This window comes from Amphibalanus amphitrite, unplaced genomic scaffold (assembly GCF_019059575.1).
Source record: "Amphibalanus amphitrite isolate SeventyFive unplaced genomic scaffold, NRLGWU_Aamphi_draft 000251F_arrow, whole genome shotgun sequence".
NCBI lineage: Eukaryota > Metazoa > Arthropoda > Thecostraca > Balanomorpha > Balanidae > Amphibalanus > Amphibalanus amphitrite.
In genome coordinates, this window is record NW_024881746.1 from 632,228 (window position 1) to 653,000 (window position 20,773).

At 46.1% G+C, this 20,773-nt stretch overlaps 1 protein-coding gene across 1 annotated transcript in view; it reads left to right on the plus strand.

Moving 5' to 3' along the window:
* Positions 1-20,432, plus strand: part of LOC122386436 — an 87,064-nt gene extending 66,632 nt beyond the window's left edge. The window contains exons 3-8 of the mRNA XM_043375616.1: positions 15,102-15,367; positions 15,882-16,141; positions 16,336-16,473; positions 18,901-19,110; positions 19,655-19,705; positions 20,380-20,432. Coding sequence (XP_043231551.1) covers positions 15,102-15,367; positions 15,882-16,141; positions 16,336-16,473; positions 18,901-19,110; positions 19,655-19,705; positions 20,380-20,432 — 978 coding nt within the window. The remainder of the gene's footprint in view (positions 1-15,101; positions 15,368-15,881; positions 16,142-16,335; positions 16,474-18,900; positions 19,111-19,654; positions 19,706-20,379) is intronic.
* Positions 20,433-20,773: the final 341 nt, after the last annotated feature.

Genomic DNA, 20,773 nt, shown 5'->3' on the forward strand with positions numbered 1-20,773 from the left:
AAGAGGGCTAGAAAGACGCGATAAAAAGCAGTCGATAGCTCTCAATGCGTACGTTTGAAAGTATTTCGGTTATTTTTCACCTTAGAGCAGTATTGGGGTCACCAGAGGTCATCAAAGGTCAAAATTTGCCAATTGTCATTATATTTTTCAGAAAACATGCCGCTATCTCAGGAACTATGGTAGCTACAAAAACGCATGAAAAAGCAATCGATAGCTTTTAAACTCTTCTTTTGATAAGGTTATTATCAAAATTGACCTCAGGTCAACGGTTTAGCCTCCAGAGGGCAAAATCTCCAAAAATAGCTGTTTTTACGAAAAGTGTTTTTCGACAATAACTTTCGACTTCAAAAAGCCATGACATTTCGATTGCCAGAATCGTGTTCCCCTCGCCGAGACGCGTCGAATGAACTATAATTTGACCTAGAAAGGTCAACTTGAAAACTTGACCCCAGGTCAAGGTCATGACCTGACCGGAAAAGGTCATGTTGCATATCAGTCGATGCGTCTCAACAAGACGAACACAATGAGACCATCCCCAGCGTTCTATCTCGTTCCAATCGCGAGTTATTGGCAAAAAAAAAACTGTTTGTGGCCTCAAATGACCTCGGATGACCTTTCTAGAGGCTATCAGCAAAAATGACACCTTGGTCATCACGAGACACGAGTGGTCTATATCATTGTGATTCTGAAATACTTGGACTGTTCCTATACGTACACACGGATCTAGAGGCATTTTCCATTTTTTCCATTGACTTGTAATGGAAAGGTCACGCCACTGACCTGACCTTAGGTCACGGATATAAAAAATCCGAGATATACAAATTGTAGGCGCCCATAACAGCATGCAATCCACCAAGTTTAAAACCTTTCTGACAAACACTGCAGGCTGGACATGACTGCAAACTTTTTTAAGAACTTGACCTGGTGACCTGACCTGACATGACCTGGGGTCAAAAATTTTACACATTGTTCAAAATTGATGTACTAAAAGCTACCCCAAGCGCCGCGGTTTTTTATTCACACGCAAAAAACGCGACAGGGTGGTAACATATGCCCCCCCCCCCCCCACTGGGGCGAAGGATAATGCGCTTCAAATAAATATTATCCAATCTGTCAAACCCGATGTGAAAGTCAATCAATCCTAATTCCTTTTCATATTTTGTCGCCCGTGTTTACACTGCTCTTTGTTTAATATCGTAGAGAACATCCAGCGGCGTATCCACAATCCTGAGGCTACCTTTACTTTAGGGTACCCAGTGGAAACTTTTTAACCCGCGCCCTGGTGGGGGTATTTTATGTCCCCCCCCCCGTTCCAGTCGTTTCGCACTATCTCCCAAATTAATGCGCCGATCGCCGCGAAAATTTCAGAACCCTCTTGTAAATCGGTTTTACACCTTGTTGCCGGCGGCTCGCTGCGTGCGAGAGAACGTGGACTGTATGTTAACGTCAGCAAAGAAGGTACAAGATACCTGTGTGGCTGTGCAGTTCTCGATATACCCCTTAACTGAAAGAATGTATACAAAATAGGTCTGTATTGTCTTTGACCTCGGGCATTCAAACGTGCGGGCAAAGAAACATGCGGGCAAAACGAACGAGCAATAATAAAATGAACGGTAAAATAACAACAGATGCTTAAAAACCCGGAGCGATATCCCAGGTTTTTAAAGGCAGAGGATAGCAGCCTTCATGGTACAAAATACCAATTCAGCCGTAACCTATCAGGTGGGTAGCGGTCGGGGATCGGCGGGAGGTGCTGTCTGAGTCAGTACTGGATGCTAACTGACGCACCGTCCGGCGGAAGACCCCGACCTCGGCTCGGCCTATCACGTGACAGCACACTCGTTTCACATACGCGGGCACCCACACCGGTGGCCGCGCGGAGCGGCCGCGCGAGCCGTGCTCAAAATACCGGTGCACCCACCATAGCGCTGAGCGAAGCCACGACCGCCGTACAGTAGGTCTATTAAAAAAGTCCCCAGCACCAGTGGGCGCTGCCTTCGCTGAGCCAAACCCCCGTCTGCCTGCCCCATATCGCGCCGCGCTCAGGTCAGGTAGGGTCAGCGGGACCGCTCGGTCCGGCCCGCGGGCGGTGGACGGGCGGCCGGTAACGCTTTCCGCCAGCCAGCTGTAGAATCCAACAAACGGGACGGCCACCGCTCAGCGCAGCCAAACCGGTGTTAACCCTATTAGTGGCAGGCTCCTGGCTACCCCATATTAGTGGCAGGGGGGGGGGGCTGTTTACGACCCCCCTTGATATCTCGAGATCTAACCGGCCGATTTTCAAAATTCAAGCGGCATTCGATTTGGCTCAACGAGATCTACATCTCTAAAAAAAAATAAAATTAAAAATGTCAATAGGGGGTAGAGGGGGGTAAAAACGGGCAAATTGCAGATACATTTTAGACTGTTTATCACGGCCAGGTTTCTGAACCAATCTTAACGCAACTTTTGCCGATCGATAGAGAATGAACCAGGAATTCACATGGATCCTAAAAATATGCATTTTCAAAAATCATAGGCGGATACAGATCATTGAGATTGGGGGTACACAAAAAGTATAGTAAATAAGGTTTTTGTTGGTACAAAAGGGTGGCAATGGTCTTGTTATGTTACAATTTTCTTATGAGAGAACGACTAAAATTGTATTGGTCATGCATAGGCGGTGTCAGGGCACCTATGTTGGGAGGTAAAAAATAACCCCCCTTTTTGGACGCCTGGATCCGCCTATTATAGCAAAAACGTGTCAAAAGAGGATGCACAATAACTTTGTATATGTTATCACATGATACCTTTCATTCACTGTTCGTAAAACTCGTGCAGCATCGTGATCTTCGCCCAAATGAATCGCTTCACGAATAGGACCCCCAATTCCCAGTGTTCTGGAGCCGCCCCTGGTAAAGTTATGAACTTGAAATTTTCAGGGAATGTGCCCAATTTAGTTTTAGGAAAAGTCAGAAAATTTCAGCATCGTAGCTTCAGCGGTTTCGGAGATATTCCCGAAAAACCTGAGGGGTGGATAAAAACAACCCCCCCCCCCTGCCACTAATAGGGTTAAAGAATGGCAGTAGATGTTCATGACCACAATGATTATGAGATAGTCATTGTTAGCCCCACAGGAATGCCTAGACTCTCACGCCCTGTTTTAGGGGAAATGGGGATTGAGCATCATTCTTATAACTCACTACTCAGCTTTGGGCATCTAATTGGTATTCGAAGTAGCGTCAAAGGAAGCAAAAAGAAGAATAAAAATTCTTCAATCAAATTTGGATCGGGTCGTAGCCAGAGGTCATGTCACTAGAGGTCATCGATGATATAATTTTGCTTAGACAGGGTGCGTTGCGCGCACCGGTGCATTAGGTTTCCAATTTCCATGGGAACATCAACAGACTCGGAAGCTCGCAACGCTAGCGTGGAGCCGAATTCATATCAACCGCCGCAACAATGCAGCAGCGCAGCGCAGCGTGCTGCAGCGCGGGGCCGTGAAACACCGCCCAGGGCTATCCATGTGTCAGGGCAATCCAACCCACGTGATGGGCTCGGCCCCAGCGGAGCATGAGGTCCAGGACTCCCGCCCAGGCCCCCTGTCTCCCCCTAATTCCTATCATCCTTCCCACTCTGAAATCGACCGAAAGAGCCTAACCTAACACAACAATCAGCTCGTTTACCGCTATGTCTGAATAATATTGCCAGATTTAATTAAGGTCAACGGCTTAGCATGTAAATAACAACAACTGCCACCATTGGTATTATGAGAAAACCAATTGCTTTTCCACAAGCACTTAAAAGTTTTTAGCTTAAAACTTGCATGAAATTAATTTTACCAGCCTCGTGTTCCTCTTATCAAAACGCTTCGAATGAATCAAAAGTTGATCTTTAAAGGTCATTTGAAAAATTTGGCCTATGTTCAAAGACATGACCTAACCAGAAATGGTCATAATGCATAGCAGGATATTAGATCCGTATCGTGGAACTTTACAAACACTTCAGATGATTTCATAACTTAACCCTCGCCCTGGCAGGGCCTTTTTCATAACACGGCCTGGCAGGGGGGGGGGGGTCGATGCGACCCCCCCCCCCTCGCGATTGGCTCCTATGGCACCTAGAAACACCAAATTTGGTAGGTAGGTGGGCCCCATGGAGTTCTCGCCCCTGTGCAAATTTGGTTGTTCTAGGTCAATATTTAGGGGGGTTTTGGGGGGTATAAATGTAAAAATTTCGCTAAAAACAGGTCAACAGTTTTTCGCTTATAACTTTTGATCTAATTAAGATAGAGCAAAAAGAAAAGCACCGGTGAACTCAGCACGTCAAGGCGCGTCGAATGATGTACTTTTTAGCTTGCTTAAGTGTACTTAAAGTTTTTCTTAATTTTTAAGTAAACTTTAATTAACTAATTAAGTTCAAATTAACCAAATTGCATCATATCGCATATCATTCGATTCGGCTGATCACCAGGAACACAATGACACCATTTTTTAAGCTCTAGCGTCATTATGTGCCAAGTTATTGGAAAATATGTGATTTGACCTCAGTTGACCTCATTTGACCTGACCCATAGATAAGTACACCAAACAAAGAAGCACCAAGTGACCTGCTGTTAAGTACTGTGGTTTCAAAGCACAAAAGTGATAGAACGAAGCGGATATCTCCAGTATTTTCCGAATTTAGTATTTTCCCATAGGCTTAACATTACGACGCAATGACCTCTAACTGACCTCAGGTCAGTGACCTCAGAAAACCCGAACTATATGTTATACAACTCGGTGAACTTAGCACATCCTGAAAGTTTGAAGGAAATCAGTCGAGAACTGTGAGTTGTACAGGTGCAAAAAGAAAGTTGAAATTTGACCATGACCTTGTACCGGTTTTTCTGACCTGGTGACCTGACCCAAGGTCACCCGGACCTGAAATTTTCAGGTCATATGTAAAAAGGTTGCCCCATAGGCTGTGCCAAATTTGGCGGCGCTGCGCGCCGCCGTTTTTACGCTATCTTCGAAAAACCTTAGGGGGGGGGTCGCATCGACCCCCCCCCCTGCCAGGGCGAGGGTTAAGCATGTCTATCAAAAATAATTATTACATGGCTCATATGTAAGCTGGGTGCGTGAACATGCTTATGAGTATGTTGAACGCAACTGATAATGTTCTGTTGGCCACAATTTCTATATTTGATTTATCCTCCCGGATTTCATATTTTTGTTAATGACACCTTGACGATGTCGAGAAAAAACGCTTAGGAGATTTAACAGCCTGAGACACATTCAGTATAAGGAAGGGTCAAGGGTGCTAGATTCCTTCCGTCCTCGGTATCCTCAGGAAAAACCAATCCGCATCGCCCCTAGTCTTCATGCTTCCCTCTCTGAACTGGAGGTCACCCCACCAGCCAACCTGTAGTTGATGTCGGATCCATTCCAGGACACATAATCCTTTTCGGGTGACAGTTTGGGAGACGGCTGGACCGTCCCGACAGGGCAATCGTCCCACGGGAACAGTCTCGCTTCCGCAGATCACTGTCGCTGGCTCGCACAACCCAATTACTACACCAGAGCATAGTTATGTCAAGGGCCTTTTCAGACCGAAAAAGATGGCCCCCAACAAAAAAAAAAAAAAAAACAATTTTCTCATTCGGTATTGTATCTCATCAAGCACCACATGTTTTCAGAGTGTTTATTATGCGTTCCGTCCAAAAAAGCGCAGTTCAATTTTCTCCCATTGACTTGAGTGATCTCGAAATTGACCCGGCCTTTCTGTCAACAATGTCAAACATGCAAAATAAACGTTTCAAATACATATACTGTTGCCCATTAACCCGCGCCCCGTAGGGCTACCGGTGGACCCTACACCACCCGTAGGGGGGGGGTCGTTTCGGCCCCTCCCCCTAAGATCTCGGAAACTTACCGGCCGATTTTCAAAATTCAAACAGAATTCGATAGCCCCAACAGGGAACTACCTTGTGACCAACTTTCATTGACCTAGGTCAAACCGGTGACGTCACAGGTCAGGTCAAAGGTCGGATTTTCACCATTCACAGGCATTTCAAGAAATGTGTTGTGAAATCGAGTAAATTGGTAAGTTATTGAAAATCATCGATGGTACATTGTTCGTCAAACACAAACTTTGCTATCTTAGGTCATTGATACCAGGTCAGGTCACAGAGGTCAGGTCACTGGGGGTCACAATATGAAAGTGTCGTGTGATACATGTTTTATGGTCCATTTTACATGACAAATGCGATAATGTGGGTCAGGCAGCCTTTGGGGCCAGCTTAGGTCACGTTTTGGTAAAGGTTAGTTCAAGGTCAGGTCAAATTAGGTCAAATTTTAAAGTTGATATTTTTGCATAAAATGAGTATCAATTCGATACAGCTCGTCACGGGGAGTCCAATGGTGGTCTTTGTTTTGTCCTAAGATGTCTAGAATTGCCAAAAATTGAGTTTGAAAATTTAACGTCATCATTTTTGAACAGTTTTTTTTCGTTATAACTTCGCAAAAAAACGAGATATCGATCTGAAATTTAGTATGTATATAGAAGACGGTAGGTGCTATCACATATATTCCGGTTTTTCGAAACTCATAAATTTGTTGGATTTTTTTGACTAATGTATACAAAAAATGTTTTTTTTGGGGGGGAGGGTCAAAACTGAAAAGTTTCAAAAATCCGAGATAGCAATTTTGTAGCCCTGTTGATTCTACACCTTTTATGTCTTGATCATTTTTCTGTATCTTCAAAGCTGTAGGCCTGACAGCTCTTCTTGCGAAGGTCTTTTTTTCGGTCGAAAATGGCAGAACATGACGTCATTGTGACGTCATTGGTGGCCAACCTATCATAGCCTCTGGAAAATTTTGGTCACAATGTGTAAAATTGATGCCCGGAGGGGTCCTGAAAGTTCGGTGGCGATATCTCCAGTCGTTTAGGAGATATCGACGGAAAAAAGGACAGGGGGCGTTTCGCCCCCCCTACGGGGCGCGGGTTAAAATCGCTGAAAGTTCTGAAGCGGTCGGTTAGTCGGTGTATTTAGATATGATGAGCACAGGAACTTTCCTTGAGGTAAGGTCACTTGACGTGCTGGTGTTTTGACCCTGAATTGAAAGACTTGGGCGGGAAAAAATGGGCCATTTGAAATCTTAAAATGCTAGATTTTAACAATAATTGCAAACACTATCCCGGCCAAATAGTGAGTGAGGAGGGAGCGATTCCCCGACCCCATGTTTAGCTCCTATAATTGAGCTAGCTGCTAGAGCCTCGCGGAAAAAACGAGCGTTTGCGTCGTTACGTGACGCAGCGACTAGTACCCCATTTTAAAATATCAGTGACCTCTTAGGGCAGGTCAAGGGTCCCAAAGCATTTGATCGGTTTTTAATAAATAACTTAACGCGTTATCGTCATTTCGATATAATCGTGTTTTCTGTTCTCAGACGCGTCGATTTATATGCTTTTTTGTTTAGGTGAAGCAATTTAGGATGTTTACCTCAGGTCAATGTCATGTTATGGCAACGCAGGTCACGAAGCTGTTGAAAGGAGGACATGTTGCATAACATTTGATTCGGCAAGTCTTGCAAAGTCCATTGATGGCTGTCCCGACTGGCTAGCTCATTTTGATCGGGAGTTATTGACGAAGCACTCCTATGACCCTATTGACGTCATAAACGACGTCACGCAAGGTGAACAATGCAAAAGTTAAGCATAAGACCTTGCTAAGAATGTATGAAGTCACGATTTCATGTGCTTGAGGCATAGTTTCAGATCATTTCCGACGCCAAATTAACGGTTTCCACAATTCCCCATTATGCTTATATGACACTAAGTGCATTGCGGATTGCATCATTTTATAACCAACAACCGTGCAGAGGTTTACTTAAGACGTCATAGTTAAGTGACCTGACCTGAAAACGTGGTTGATGTCAATTGATCCGACTTGAATCAAATGTAAGGCGTGTGAAATGTAAGCCTTCTATCATCAGTGTGCTTTGAGCTACCGCAAAAAAAAAATACATGGCCGCCACTTCTTCTCGGCCGGCGAGGGTTAAACCTCGCTTCGAATTATTGCAGATGATTATGCGACCGAAAACAAAGCATTTATCTGTGTCTAGAATGGCCGCTGACTTATTGGACAAGATCCTTAATCTTAATTCGCTAGATGGGAATAAAATAATCGGTATGTGATTCTTATAGTTATACCCCTCGATTTGCCCTCGCGCTAAGTCTATTCATCACTGTCGCTTTTTTATCCGAGATGATGTCGCCGCTAAACGGGTTGTTTTGTTTGCTTGCTTGCGTTGAATGGCCATTACGGATTATTGAAGGATTATGATAAAATTGGAATGGGGCAAGGGAGGATATGCACTGCAGGTGTTTAATTTAGATCACAAAGGCGTCATTTCCGGCATCGTGCAGAGTCATTATCTTCCCCTCTGCACTGCGGCATCTCTGCGCCCCACACACGGCGTCCTCACTCCACGGCCGGCCGCCGCCAACTGACCCACTCGCCGGGCGCCGCGACCTGACCCGTGTCGCTGCCGCGGCCTGCGCAATAGAGTCGGGGCTGGAATCCGGAGGTTCGGCCGGCCGGCCGCCTCTGGAGTGGGGGACTTTTTTTAGTAGACCTACTGTACGAACAGCGTTACATAACCAAAACACACCTCGTTACCTTTTCTTCCACAGTCTATGATAGGTTGTTCGCAAATGACGTCAGAGTGACGTCACCTTCAGGCATTTCCGACCCAAAAGAGGTTTAACCCTATTAGTGGCAGGGGGGGGGGGTTGTTTTTATCCACCCCTCAGGTTTTTCGGGAATATCTCCGAAACCGCTAAAGCTACGATGCTGAAATTTTCTGACTTTTCCTAAAACTAAATTGGGCACATTCCCTGAAAATTTCAAGTTCATAACTTTACCAGGGGCGTCTCCAGAGCACTGGGAATTGGGGGGTCCTATTCGTGAAGCGAGTCATTTGGGCGAAGATCACGATGCTGCACCAGTTTTACGAACAGTGAATGAAAGGTATCATGTGATAACATATACAGTTATTGTGCATCCTCTTTTGACACGTTTTTGCTATAATAGGCGGATCCAGGCATCCAAAAAGGGGGGTTATGTTTTACCTCCCAACATAGGGGCCCTGACACCGCCTATGCATGACCAATACAATTGTAGTCGTTCTCTCATAAGAAAATTGTAACATAACAAGACCATTACCACCCTTTTTAGAAACAGTACCAACAAAAACCTTATTTACTATACTTTTTGTGTACCCCCAATCTCAATGATCTGTATCCGCCTATGATTTTTGAAAATGCATATTTTTAGGATCCATATGAATTCCTGGTTCATTCTCTAGCGATCGGCAAAAGTTGCGTTAAGATTGGTTCAAAAACCTGGCCGTGATAAACAGTCTAAAATGTATCTGCAATTTGCCCGTTTTTACCCCCCTCTATCCCCCCTATTGACATTTTTTAATTTTTATTTTTTGGAAACGTAGATGTAGTTGAGTGAAATCGAATGCCGTTTGAATTTTGAAAATCGGCCCGTTAGATCTCGAGATATGAAGGGGGGGGGGTCGTAAACAGCCCCCCCTGCCACTAATAGGGGTAGCCAGGAGCCTGCCACTAATAGGGTTAATGAGAGGAACTGTCAAGCTCAAAGTTTTAACCCGCGCGGGGCTGGGGGGGTAAATTTTACCCCCCCCCCTCGCGAATTTTTGCAATATCTCAAAAACGGCGGCGCGCAGCGCCGCCAAACTTTCAGTACCTTTTCTTACATCAATTTGACACGTTCCCTGAAAATTTGAGCGAAATCCGTCGGATATTTTTGAGAAATTGACGTTTTAGTGACGTCATGTTCGCCATTTTCGCCTCGAAAACGGCAAAAGTTCAAACGCCGCTAACATCTTCATTTTTAAAGGAATCAAGACGTAACAAAAAAGGATATACGTAATTCTACTTTGTCTATCAAATGGCTATCTCGGTTTTTTTGAAAATTTTGGATTTTGGCCCAATTTTTTTTTTCAAAAACTGACTTTTTTGGGAAAATAGCTATAAAATCCAAAATTTTGAGTGTATCGAAAAAACCGGAATACATGTCAGAGAAGTGGTCTATGTGTACCTACATACCAAGTTTTAGAAGAATCGGTTCAAAAATGTGGGAGTTATTCAAAATTGTGTGACGTCACGAGTACGACACACAAATTTTTTGAAAAATGACTTTTTTGGAAGTTCTAGACCTCGTACGGAAACAAAAATAGCACCATTCGATTCGCCGTGAAAACTGCATCAGATAGACACCTTTTTAGGCCTTAACAACCAACTTCAAAATTTGACCTCACTTTACCTGACCTTGACCTGACCTCGACCTGAAATTCATCCAGAGGTGGTCCATATCACTTATTGAGTGTGCCCATTGAATTCTATGAGTAAAATGACCCATAAAACATGTGTCGCACATGCCCTTTTCTATATTTTGTTTTTGGTGACCTGACCTGACCTGCCCTGCCCTTGACCTTGACCTCTGAATGATATTGTATGCAACGAATATTGTCTTGGTAGCCTAAGAACACGTTTTGGGCGATCAGTCTCAGTCCATGACTCCATTCTTCGGCAACTACGGTGCAAGGCCGATACTGTAGGAACTTGCAATTTGTACCCTTGACCTGACCTTGACCTTGACTTCAAACTTAAAATTAAGTGCATGTTTTTAGTTGTTCGTGATGAGATCTTTCGATTGGCGTTTGAATTTTCCAAATCGGACCATTAGTTCGGGAGATAACAGGGGGGGGGTAAAATTTACCCCCCCCCCCCCGCCCCGCGCGTTCGGCTGGAGACCCCAGCCCCGCGCGGGTTAAAGGTAGTGTGCTAGCTTTCCTGGATCGTATGGAGTTAATGGCCCAGATAAGGAGAACCGGATTTTTAGAACTTATCCATACCTTCAAAACTCATGGAAACGTCTTAAATTCTTCAAATTTTGAGTACCCCAGTGCGAAATTCGCCCCGACGGGTTGTCGGTCGTACCCCAACCACATTTCACACCACTATGAACATTAAATGCACACACTGAAATCGCTATCACCGATAGGCTCATCCAATCAAGTTTCGATAAACCCGTTCATCATCAGCTCCTGCGGTTTCGAACACGCCTGATAGGTGGTGCGGTAGACCGCGCCCAAAGCCAGGGCCCCGGTAACGTGAGGTAGCCGAGTCGGGGCAGCGTGCGCTGACCCAAGCCGGGGCCGCGCGTCCTCCCGGTGTTATGTGATAGCCCGGGGCTACCCGCGGGGATGCGGTAGACCGCGCCCAAAGCTGCGGCCCCGGCTTGGGTCAGCGCACGCTGCCCCGACTCGGCTACCTCACGTTACCGGGGCCCTGGCTTTGGGCGCGGCTTCTGCTCATACTTTGTGGTGCGGTGGTGGTGCGTCGGGCCGTGCGCTCTGACTTCGGCCAAGAAAAATGCGTCAGCTGATCATTGTCATTTCTGCCACTTTCATGTGGTGAGATGGGGTCATAACTTTCGAGACGGCTGTTTCATATCAGTTATTTTACATAAAATAATATTTCAAACCATAAATTAATGTTCGACAGCCAAATTAAAGAAACAATACCAATACAGGCTTACAGTTTAAATTCGACATTTTGTTGTCTACGATTAGACAGCTGATAACTCATTCCCGTACGTCGCAATTCTATAATGACCTTTGCTTATTGTCACATGTGCGCCGCATTCACTATTGTTGCCGACGCCTGTTTGCAGGTGAGCCCACTACAGTTGTTATACATATCGAAAAACCGATAAAATTTTAGGCGAAAAAAGCACTATTTTAGGCCCATTTTTGATTTTTTTGCGATATTAGGTAAAAACAGAAGCTTCTTATCCTAGGAAAAATAAAATGGGAAATCATTGGAAGTTGGCACACTACCTTTAAAGATAAAGAAAAATGTTGAAAAACAAAAAGATATAAAACGAGCAGCGCTACAAAACTGCTATCTTGTTTGTTATATATTTGTTTTGATTTTGAACCCCAAATTAAAAAAGTGACTTTTGAAATAATCCCCTAAAATGTAAAACAAAATAAAAAATGATCTTTTTGTTAACCCGCGCCCCGAAGGGGCGAAATAATTGCGCGTGAAACACATATTTTGCTATTTGAGGTCACTGATACCAGGTCAGGTAACAGAGGTCAGGTCACTGAGGACCACAAATGAAAGTGTCGTGTAATCCATGTTTAAAGGACCCGGCGGCCGCTGGGCCTCCGCGCCACCCGCCGGCCGCCTGGGGGGCATATAGTTGCCCCCCTTTACTTCTGCGACGATATCGTCGCAACGCGACGAGATAGAGAAGCGAAACTTTGCACATATATTCCTGAATACCTAGCCAAGGTTGTGTCCAAATTTAATGTCGATTTCATCTGAAATGACGTCACAGTGACGTCATAAGTGAAATTATAGATTTGCGACTCTCCAGTTTCCTCACGATATATCAGATATATGGGACCGCATATAAAGGGCCGATTATTGGTCAGGAACTAGATGGAAGTGTATTTAGGTGTTTCAGGATGACAGCAGGTGCTGTCTAGTTCATTTACAGTTGAGTTTCATGCTCAGCGACATCAGAAACGGTCCGTATAGGAAAACGACAATATTTTATGACGTCACTGTGACGTCATCTTAAGTGCTACAACCACCAAATTATGCTCAAACATTGCCTAGGTATTCATTTGAAGCTACCTTGAGTTTCACGTTCGTAGCTTATCAGGTTTCGGAGATATTCCGCAAAACGTAAAGGGGGCAACTTTATGTCCCCCCCCCCCCAGCGGCTCGTGGGTTAAACATGCATAAGGGCTACAGTCTGACCGTCGAGGCCCTCTAGGTGGTCTCTGATGGCCCAACGCCAGCCTCTGAGGGCCCAGCGCCAACCTTAGACTTCAGAGGACAGAGGGCCCCACGTTAACCTAAGAGGGCCTACATTGTCCTTAGATAGCCCCAAGCTGAGTTGTTCCCAGTGGGCCCCAATCTGGCCTCAGAAGACCCCACGCCGCTGGTCTTAGAGGAACCCACGCTGCCCTTATATTGCCCCACGCTGGTCTAAAAGGGCTACGCACTGGCTTCTTTGGGCCCCACGTCCACATTTGGCTATTTAACCCAAAAACATTAACCCAAAAGGCGGTGGGCCTACCAGCCACCTTCCGCGCGGCGGGGGGGGGGGACATTTTTTGCCCCCCCCCCCGTATCTCCGAAACTACTGGACGGATCCGGAAAATTCAAACGGCGTTCGATAGCCCTGTCAAGTTTGACAAGGGGAAACCAAATTTCATTGACCTCGGGGTCACCGATGACGTCACAGGTCAGGTCAAAGATAAAATGTTTTACCGTTCACGGGGCTTCTAGGGAAAGCGCTATAACACCGAGTAAAACGCATTTTGTCGAAAATCAGCGATAAGGCGTCAGTTGTCTAGTACATATGTTGCTAATAGAGGTCACTGGTCATACCAGGTCAGGTCACAGGTCAGGTCACCAAAGGTCACCAAGGGTCACCACATGAGCCCAACTTTACTAAGGTTATACGATGCATGTTTTATGGCCAGTTTTTCATTTCCAACTCAATGGTGTTGGTTATACGACCATCAGGTACGGTTCAGGTCACTTTCTGGTGGAGGTCATGTCAAGGTCAGGTCAAAAAAGGTCAAATTTCAAAATTGATATTTTTGGATAAAATGGGTATCGATTCGATGCAGCTCGTCACGGGGAGCCTAATGGTGGTCTTTGTTTTGCGCTACGAGGTCTAGAATTGCTAAAAATTGAGGTTGAAAAATTCACGTCATCAATTTTGAACAGTTTTTTTTCGCTCTAACTTGGCCAAAAAAGGAGGTATCGATCTCAAATTCGGTATGTAGATGTAAGGTGGTAGGGACTATCACATATTTTCTGTTTTTTTTTTCGAAATTCAAAAAACTTTTTGGATTTTTCGGCTATTATATTAAACCATCTATTTTTATTTTTGGGGATCCAAATCCAAAAAAAAATGAAAAACCCAAATAGCAGTTTTGTAGCCCTTTTGATTCCACACCTTTTATGTCTGAAACATTTTCCTGTATCTCTAAAGCTGTAGGCCTGACAGCTCTTCCCGCGAAACCTTTTTTTGGGTCGAAAATGGCAAAAATGACGTCACTCTGACGTCATTAGCGGCCAACCTATCATAGCCTTTGAAAAAAATTGGTCACCATATATGCGCTAGCTGCTCCCGGGAGGGTACTGAAAGTTTGGTGACGATCGGCGCAGCGGTTCTCGAGATATATTGAAAAACTAAAAGGGGGGGGGGGGCAAAAAATGCCCCCCACCGCCTGGAAGGAGGTCCCAAAGCGGACTCTAAATGACCATGCTAGCCTCCGACGGCTCGACTTCGGCTTCTGAGGGCCCTACGCTGGCCTCCAAACCTTTGATAGAAGTTTGTTTAGACATGTTTACGTATGCTTAACTGATTAGGCAGAATTTTGGTATACCGTTACCTACGGTATATGGTATGAATGTTAGGTGTGGTGTAAAGGTCCGCTTATACGGTGCATATTAGGTGGTATATGACATTCTGATTTCTGGAGTCTGGTTTGTCCCCCATCCCCCAGTCGAAATTCCTTAGCCGAGGTCCTGCTGTGTGACTGTGTCAGTCCTGCTGTGTGACTGGCTGTGTCCTATACATCCGATCCATCCTATAAGTATACATCTGGTGTTTCTAAGTGCATCAGGAGCCAATCGCCAGGGGTCGTACAGCCAGACCCTCCCTCTGCACCGTCCGCGTTATGAAAAAGGCCTGGCCACGGGGTAAACATTCGTAGTGATAAACGTGTCTTTATTATCTCGCTTTTTTTGCGAAAAAGTAGTAACGATAGTAAATTTTGATATTGGTTACCTAAGACCTGTTTGCCTGCCTGCCAAGCTTGCCTGCCTGGTATGCAACAATGCGGGTTGCATGACAAAACATGTCGTAATACGTAATGACATGTCGTTTTGTGACGTGATCGGACACGACGCTGCACGACATGTCGTAATGCGTACGACGTAACGCTACGTACTAAGTCACCTTTAAATGATTAGTAGAAACGTAAAAAAACGGTAATTCTGCGTTCCAGATGGAGATGACAGATGTGCGTGAAGACCTGGCCGCCCTTCGCCGGGAGGTGGCCTCCCTTCGCGAGGAGGTGGCCAAAGTCCAGGGGGAGAACGCCGCACCACACGGTGCGGTGGTCCTCCTGGAGCAAGCACTGGTTGAAGAGCGGACCACTCGCCAGACCGTGGTGGAGGATCGCTACGGTTTGGCGTGTGGCGTGTTTCTACTCGGTTTGGTGTGTTTCTACTGCGTCCGCCGGCGAGCGGCGCCATCCGGCCGTCCCCAGGGGTGAGACTGGGAGGCAGCAGGGGTGGCTGCGGGGGCTGAGATATTTCGGAGAGCTGTCATGGTGAAAAGTAAACTTTATTTGTAGAAGGTGTAAAAAAATAAAACATAACTAGGTCCTTGAAGGTCGAGTAGCTTGTAATTGTAATTTCCGCCCAATCAAAGAAACATGCCTTGAATTCGTACCATCTTTCGCAAGTTAGCCGTTTAGTCTCGATCATATTGTTCCAGTTTTCGACAGCCGTCCTGCATAAAGTTGGCCAGATCGGGACATCATATCCCGCACGTATTTACATGTCTTCATCAACAATCGTGTCACAAAATATAATCGGTCGCATCAAATCGTTCAGATTCGTATGAAATCAACTCTGAACGATTTTATACAACTGAATAGATTTGACAACATACTATTGCTGACGACGATATGTAAATGCATATCGGATCATCAAAGGAGCCAACTAAAGTTGTAAACTTCTTTTGCATTTTGATTTATGTTCCTTTTTTCTTGTCTTTTCAGTAAAATTTCAAAAGCGTGTCATGACGTCACAGTACAGACGGAGCCGCAGCCACCGGCAGACAGTGATACCACAGTGCTGAGAGAGGCGCTAAGGACCGTGACGACGTTCGACGCTCCGTCAGCCCTTGGCGAGGACCAGCTGACGGCGCTCCTGCAGAGTCTTCCCCGCTTGGAGGAGCTGACCGTCAGGGTCCCGTCCTTCGGAACGGGGCGGTGGCTGCGGCTGCTGCCGACGTCACTGAGGACGCTATACGTTGCCGGTAAGAATATGTTGAGGAAACGCATTATAGTGCATGCATTGTGCACAATGTTCAATTACTGTCCAACAGTGCCGATCGACCCTGGCTTTGTCAGTGTCGTCTGTGTCAGGGTTTGACACCACAGTGTCAGCCGCCTCCCGACCCGGCAGCAGCTCCGTCCGACAGCTGTCAGCTGACACAGCTCTGTCCGACAGGGCCGGAGGTGACGAAGCCGAGGTGGCCGGGACGGTACGGGAGTGGTCTGTCGGTATCTCTCCAGGGGGTGGCTGCCGATACCATCAGTCACCTGGCCACGGAGCTGGGGTCTCGGATTACGCTACTTGTCACGGATGGTGAGCAGAGGTTGAAGTTACTCATATATGAATGGCTAGGAAGGGATAAACAACAGTAGCTGTTCCGGCGCTCAACGTTCGCTGGCTGTGACGTCACGGCCACCCCGGCGGGCCGCGGCCCGGCTGACCTCCAGTGACCTTGAGACTCGCCGCCGGCCGCGTCAGCTGATTGTCGGCGGTGCGTGGCGACCCCAAACGCTGCCGGACTGGTCAGGTGCAGGTGGCGCTGCCGGGCGCTCCTGAACGGGGCAGGGGCCAGTGGCGACACGGGGACACAAGAACAGGAAAACTGGTCGGCGGCACCGCTCCTTGCTTGTTATTTTTGCTCTAAGGAACTACTTTTTTCTAAAAAAATGTTCATAAATAACGTGGAGAAGCAGTTCATCCTTGAAAATCTGAAGCCTAAATCAAACCAAGAATAACTGGATACAACACATATTACATGTACTGTAGGTAATGCTGCCTCATCCTAAGGTAAGACGGAAGCCATAAGCCATGGTAAGCCGTAGGATGACAAGTCGTGTACCGTGTGGTGAATGGTGATGGTCAATGATTTGAGCCTGTATTGGACGTAAAATTTACGCTACAAATTTTATAACGATACGAAATTGAAATAATTGGCTACACATAAGTGCTGAACAAAATACTTAAGTGAAAAGGTTCAAAAACTGTCAGATTGATTAATTGACATCTTGAAAACATGCCTTTTTCGGAATATAATGTACTAATTAATGGTGATTTTTGTTTTGTATGTCAAAGACCCATTATCATTTTATTTGTTGAATATTCTGTTACGGAAAGTCGCAGTAATTTATGAAATTCACATCGTTTTGATAAAGTACATATTCACTCAGACACGGAATTATCACAGCATTGTAGCCACCAGACATGTGCATGGATCCGAGAAAATGGATCTGGGATCTGATCCCACGGATCCTGATCTCGGATCCGACGGGATCATAGATCCAGCTCTGTAATTTATCGAGAGATCCGTAGGGATCACAGATCCGAGTCTCATTTTTTGCTTGAGATCCAGTGAGATCATAGATCCTCACTTAGTTTTTGGCAACACATATATCCCCAAAAAGCACTTGTTTCAACTCACAAACGTTCTGTTTTAGTGATTTTATGCGATCGCACGTCATAATCCATAGTTTGTGTCACTTATTGGCATAGAAACCCTTTAACCCTCGCACGACCAGGCCATTTCTCATAACACGAACGACCAGGGGGGGGGTTGTTACGACCCCCCCCCTGGCGTTTCGAAACGGAAGGTCGTAGAGCTTAGCCGAAAAAACCAACGGATTGCTCTCAACGAGATCTCGCGATTGGTGGTATATTTTTTGGTCCTAGGTCAACATTTGACCTACTTATGACCGGTCAAAGGTCAAATTTTCCGAAAAAATCAAACTTTTTCAACTTTCCGCGGCGATTGCGGCAAAACGGTGGGAGATATCGACTTGAAACCTTTACTATCGTGTTCCTTGATCAATTCTCTATCGTTTGGTATGTATTTCGTTTCCCTAGCTCTAAAAATGGCGCGTTGGGAGCGCCGGAAGTCGGCAAGGTCACAGTCGGCGGCAGAAATTCGAAAAATCAAAATGTAAATTTTTGAAATCTGATTGTATTTTTGGATTTGGGAGGTCCATTTGCTCCCTATAGAAGCTAATATTGCTGCATATTCCCATTGAGGTGACAAGAATTAGCAAAATAGTGGTTCGGGCGCTTTTCAAAAATAGTACCGGACGCTGTTCCTCTTGTGACGTCATAGCTCCGTGACCTGACCTGAACCGGTCAATTTTCTTGCACCACACGATAGCCAATGCTTGCCCCAACATGCATGGGAAGGTTCATCATGATCCATCAAACAATGTGGGTATCACCGGCAGAAAACCTAGGGATTCGGCGCACACGTTTGGTCACTGTCGGCCGGAGGCTGTACCTCTTATGACGTCATAACTCCGTGACCTGACATGACCCGATCAATTTTTTTTTCGGCAAAAGATGCGCAAAGGTTGCCCCAGAGGGTATTGAAAATTTCAGCCCGCTACGACAAGCCGTTTAGCGTGCACTTCGAAAAAACCTCAGGGGGGGGGGGTTGATACACCCCCCCCCCCCCTAGGCGTTCTAGGGTTAAAACATGGTTTCAAATGTGGTGCATGGTGGGATCCACTCAGATCATAGATCCATGTTCTTATTTTTATCGTCAGATCATGTGAGATCATAGATCCAAGATGTATTTTTCACGCCGGAGAACCTGTACTTTGCTTCGAGATCCACTGAGATCATAGATCCATCACTCGGATCCATGCACATGTCTGGTAGCCACAAACAATTTTCACTCTGTGTTTTCAATACCTGTATGTAGGTAAGTGTACTATGTTTGACCTAGACAAATGCCTGACATTGGTTCAATCACCTTTCCAGCACAAATTACTACTATTCCAAGTCAACTTCGTGGTGCCATCATCAGGGTGGACCCAAACACTGTCATCCTTCCGGTCGGAGTCGGTGACAGCGAGCTGACGGAGCTGCGGAGCTCACGGGAGACTGTGAAGCGGCTGTCAGTCTCCGCCGCCGACCTCCCGCGACTGAGGGGGCAGCTGCCGGAGGGCCTCCAGCGCCTCAATGTCAGAGGTGAGATGCCACGCAATACGCATCATACATGTAATGCCGGTATAATGGACAATGCATATGGATATACAAATGGACAGAGAGACAGACGGCAAATGGACGAACTGTTCGAATTCAGCCAACATCTTACAGCCTTGTTTGTGTTATATGGTATTGTTAGAGTGATGCAATGCATGCATTTGCATATAGTGTGAGCATCAAGTGCATGCATGAAATATTATTGTAGCAATTATGGTAATTTGAAATGGTTTCATTGCAACCACTGCGAACCATATATTTATGTAGTCTACTAACCTGATCCGTTACTATACCATGACTGGCTGCCCAGTGCCTAAGCCAATGTGCCTTGCAAAATTCGTAATACTTATGTTGCTCATATTTGCATATTTACGTTAATGTATGCTGTTGCTAAAATATCGTTGTGCAGCCGCTCGGATGTGTTAGTGCTGGCTGTGTCAGTGTCTGACACTCTGGTGTCAGTGGTGCAGCGGGGAGCTGGCGGCAGCTCTGTCCGACTGCAGTCAGCTGACACAGCTCTGTCCGACAGGGCCGGAGGTGACGGAGCCGAGGTGGCCGGAATGGAACCCGTTGGCTCGTGGTCTGTCAGTGTCGCTCCAGGGGGTGGCTGCCGTCACCATCAGTCACCTGGCTGACCTGGCACGGACGGTCACACAACTGGAGATATACGGTGAGCAGCGGCAGCACGGACAGGCCGCTGATATACGAGCTCAGCGAATGGCGGACACCGAGTAACGGTGTGCCGTTGTCGGATCTCATTGAGACAGGTGTGATACATAGCCAATGTGCTTTGTGAAATAATGAAGCCAACTGAGCTCAAAAATGGAGGAAGACTGTAGTTCATAGTTAGTTGAACTACATATTTCGATTGTAATACAATGTGCAATGCACTTCAATGCTTTGGCTGAACTGATTGCATATCCATAGATAACATGAACATTCATGCTATCATGTTCATTTATTCATGTTATCACATTCATTCATGTTTATATGGCATATCATATAGTACCACTGTTATACCATGGCTTACGGTGTCCATAAAACCGCATGCGAATTCATAGCTGTTTCGTTTTTTTCATATATCGCCATGTATTGCAGTCCGCTGATCCTGTCTGTATATGTGTCTGTGTGTTTTCCAGACTCTCCTGATCTCACGGCCGGCAGCCTGGAGCCACTCACCAGGTGCCCTAGGCTGCACATTCTCACCCTGTCCGGCGGCGTCCCTGACACCGTGAGCCTGGAGCCCCTCACCAGGTGCCCTGAGCTGCGGTGGCTGTCAGTCACCCCCGCCGACCTCCCGCGACTGAGGGGGCAGCTGCCGGAGGGCCTCGGGTACCTTAATGTCAGAGGTGAGATACCACGGATCATACATGTAATGCTGGTATATGCAAATGGTCAGCGAAGACGGCATATGGACGAACCAATCAGCATCAACTAGCAAGTTTCATCGTTAATCGTGTATATTACTCGCATTGTGGTGAGAGGGGGAAGGGGTTCAATGCATGCCTTCGATAGTGTTCAATCTTGTGGCATATGCGTGGAATATTAGTGTAACGTCACGGGGTGATTTAAAAGTTGAGGTACTAGCGATAGTTGCATTGTCACAAGCAACAAATTTCCAAACAAGCGTAATGAGTATTAATCGACG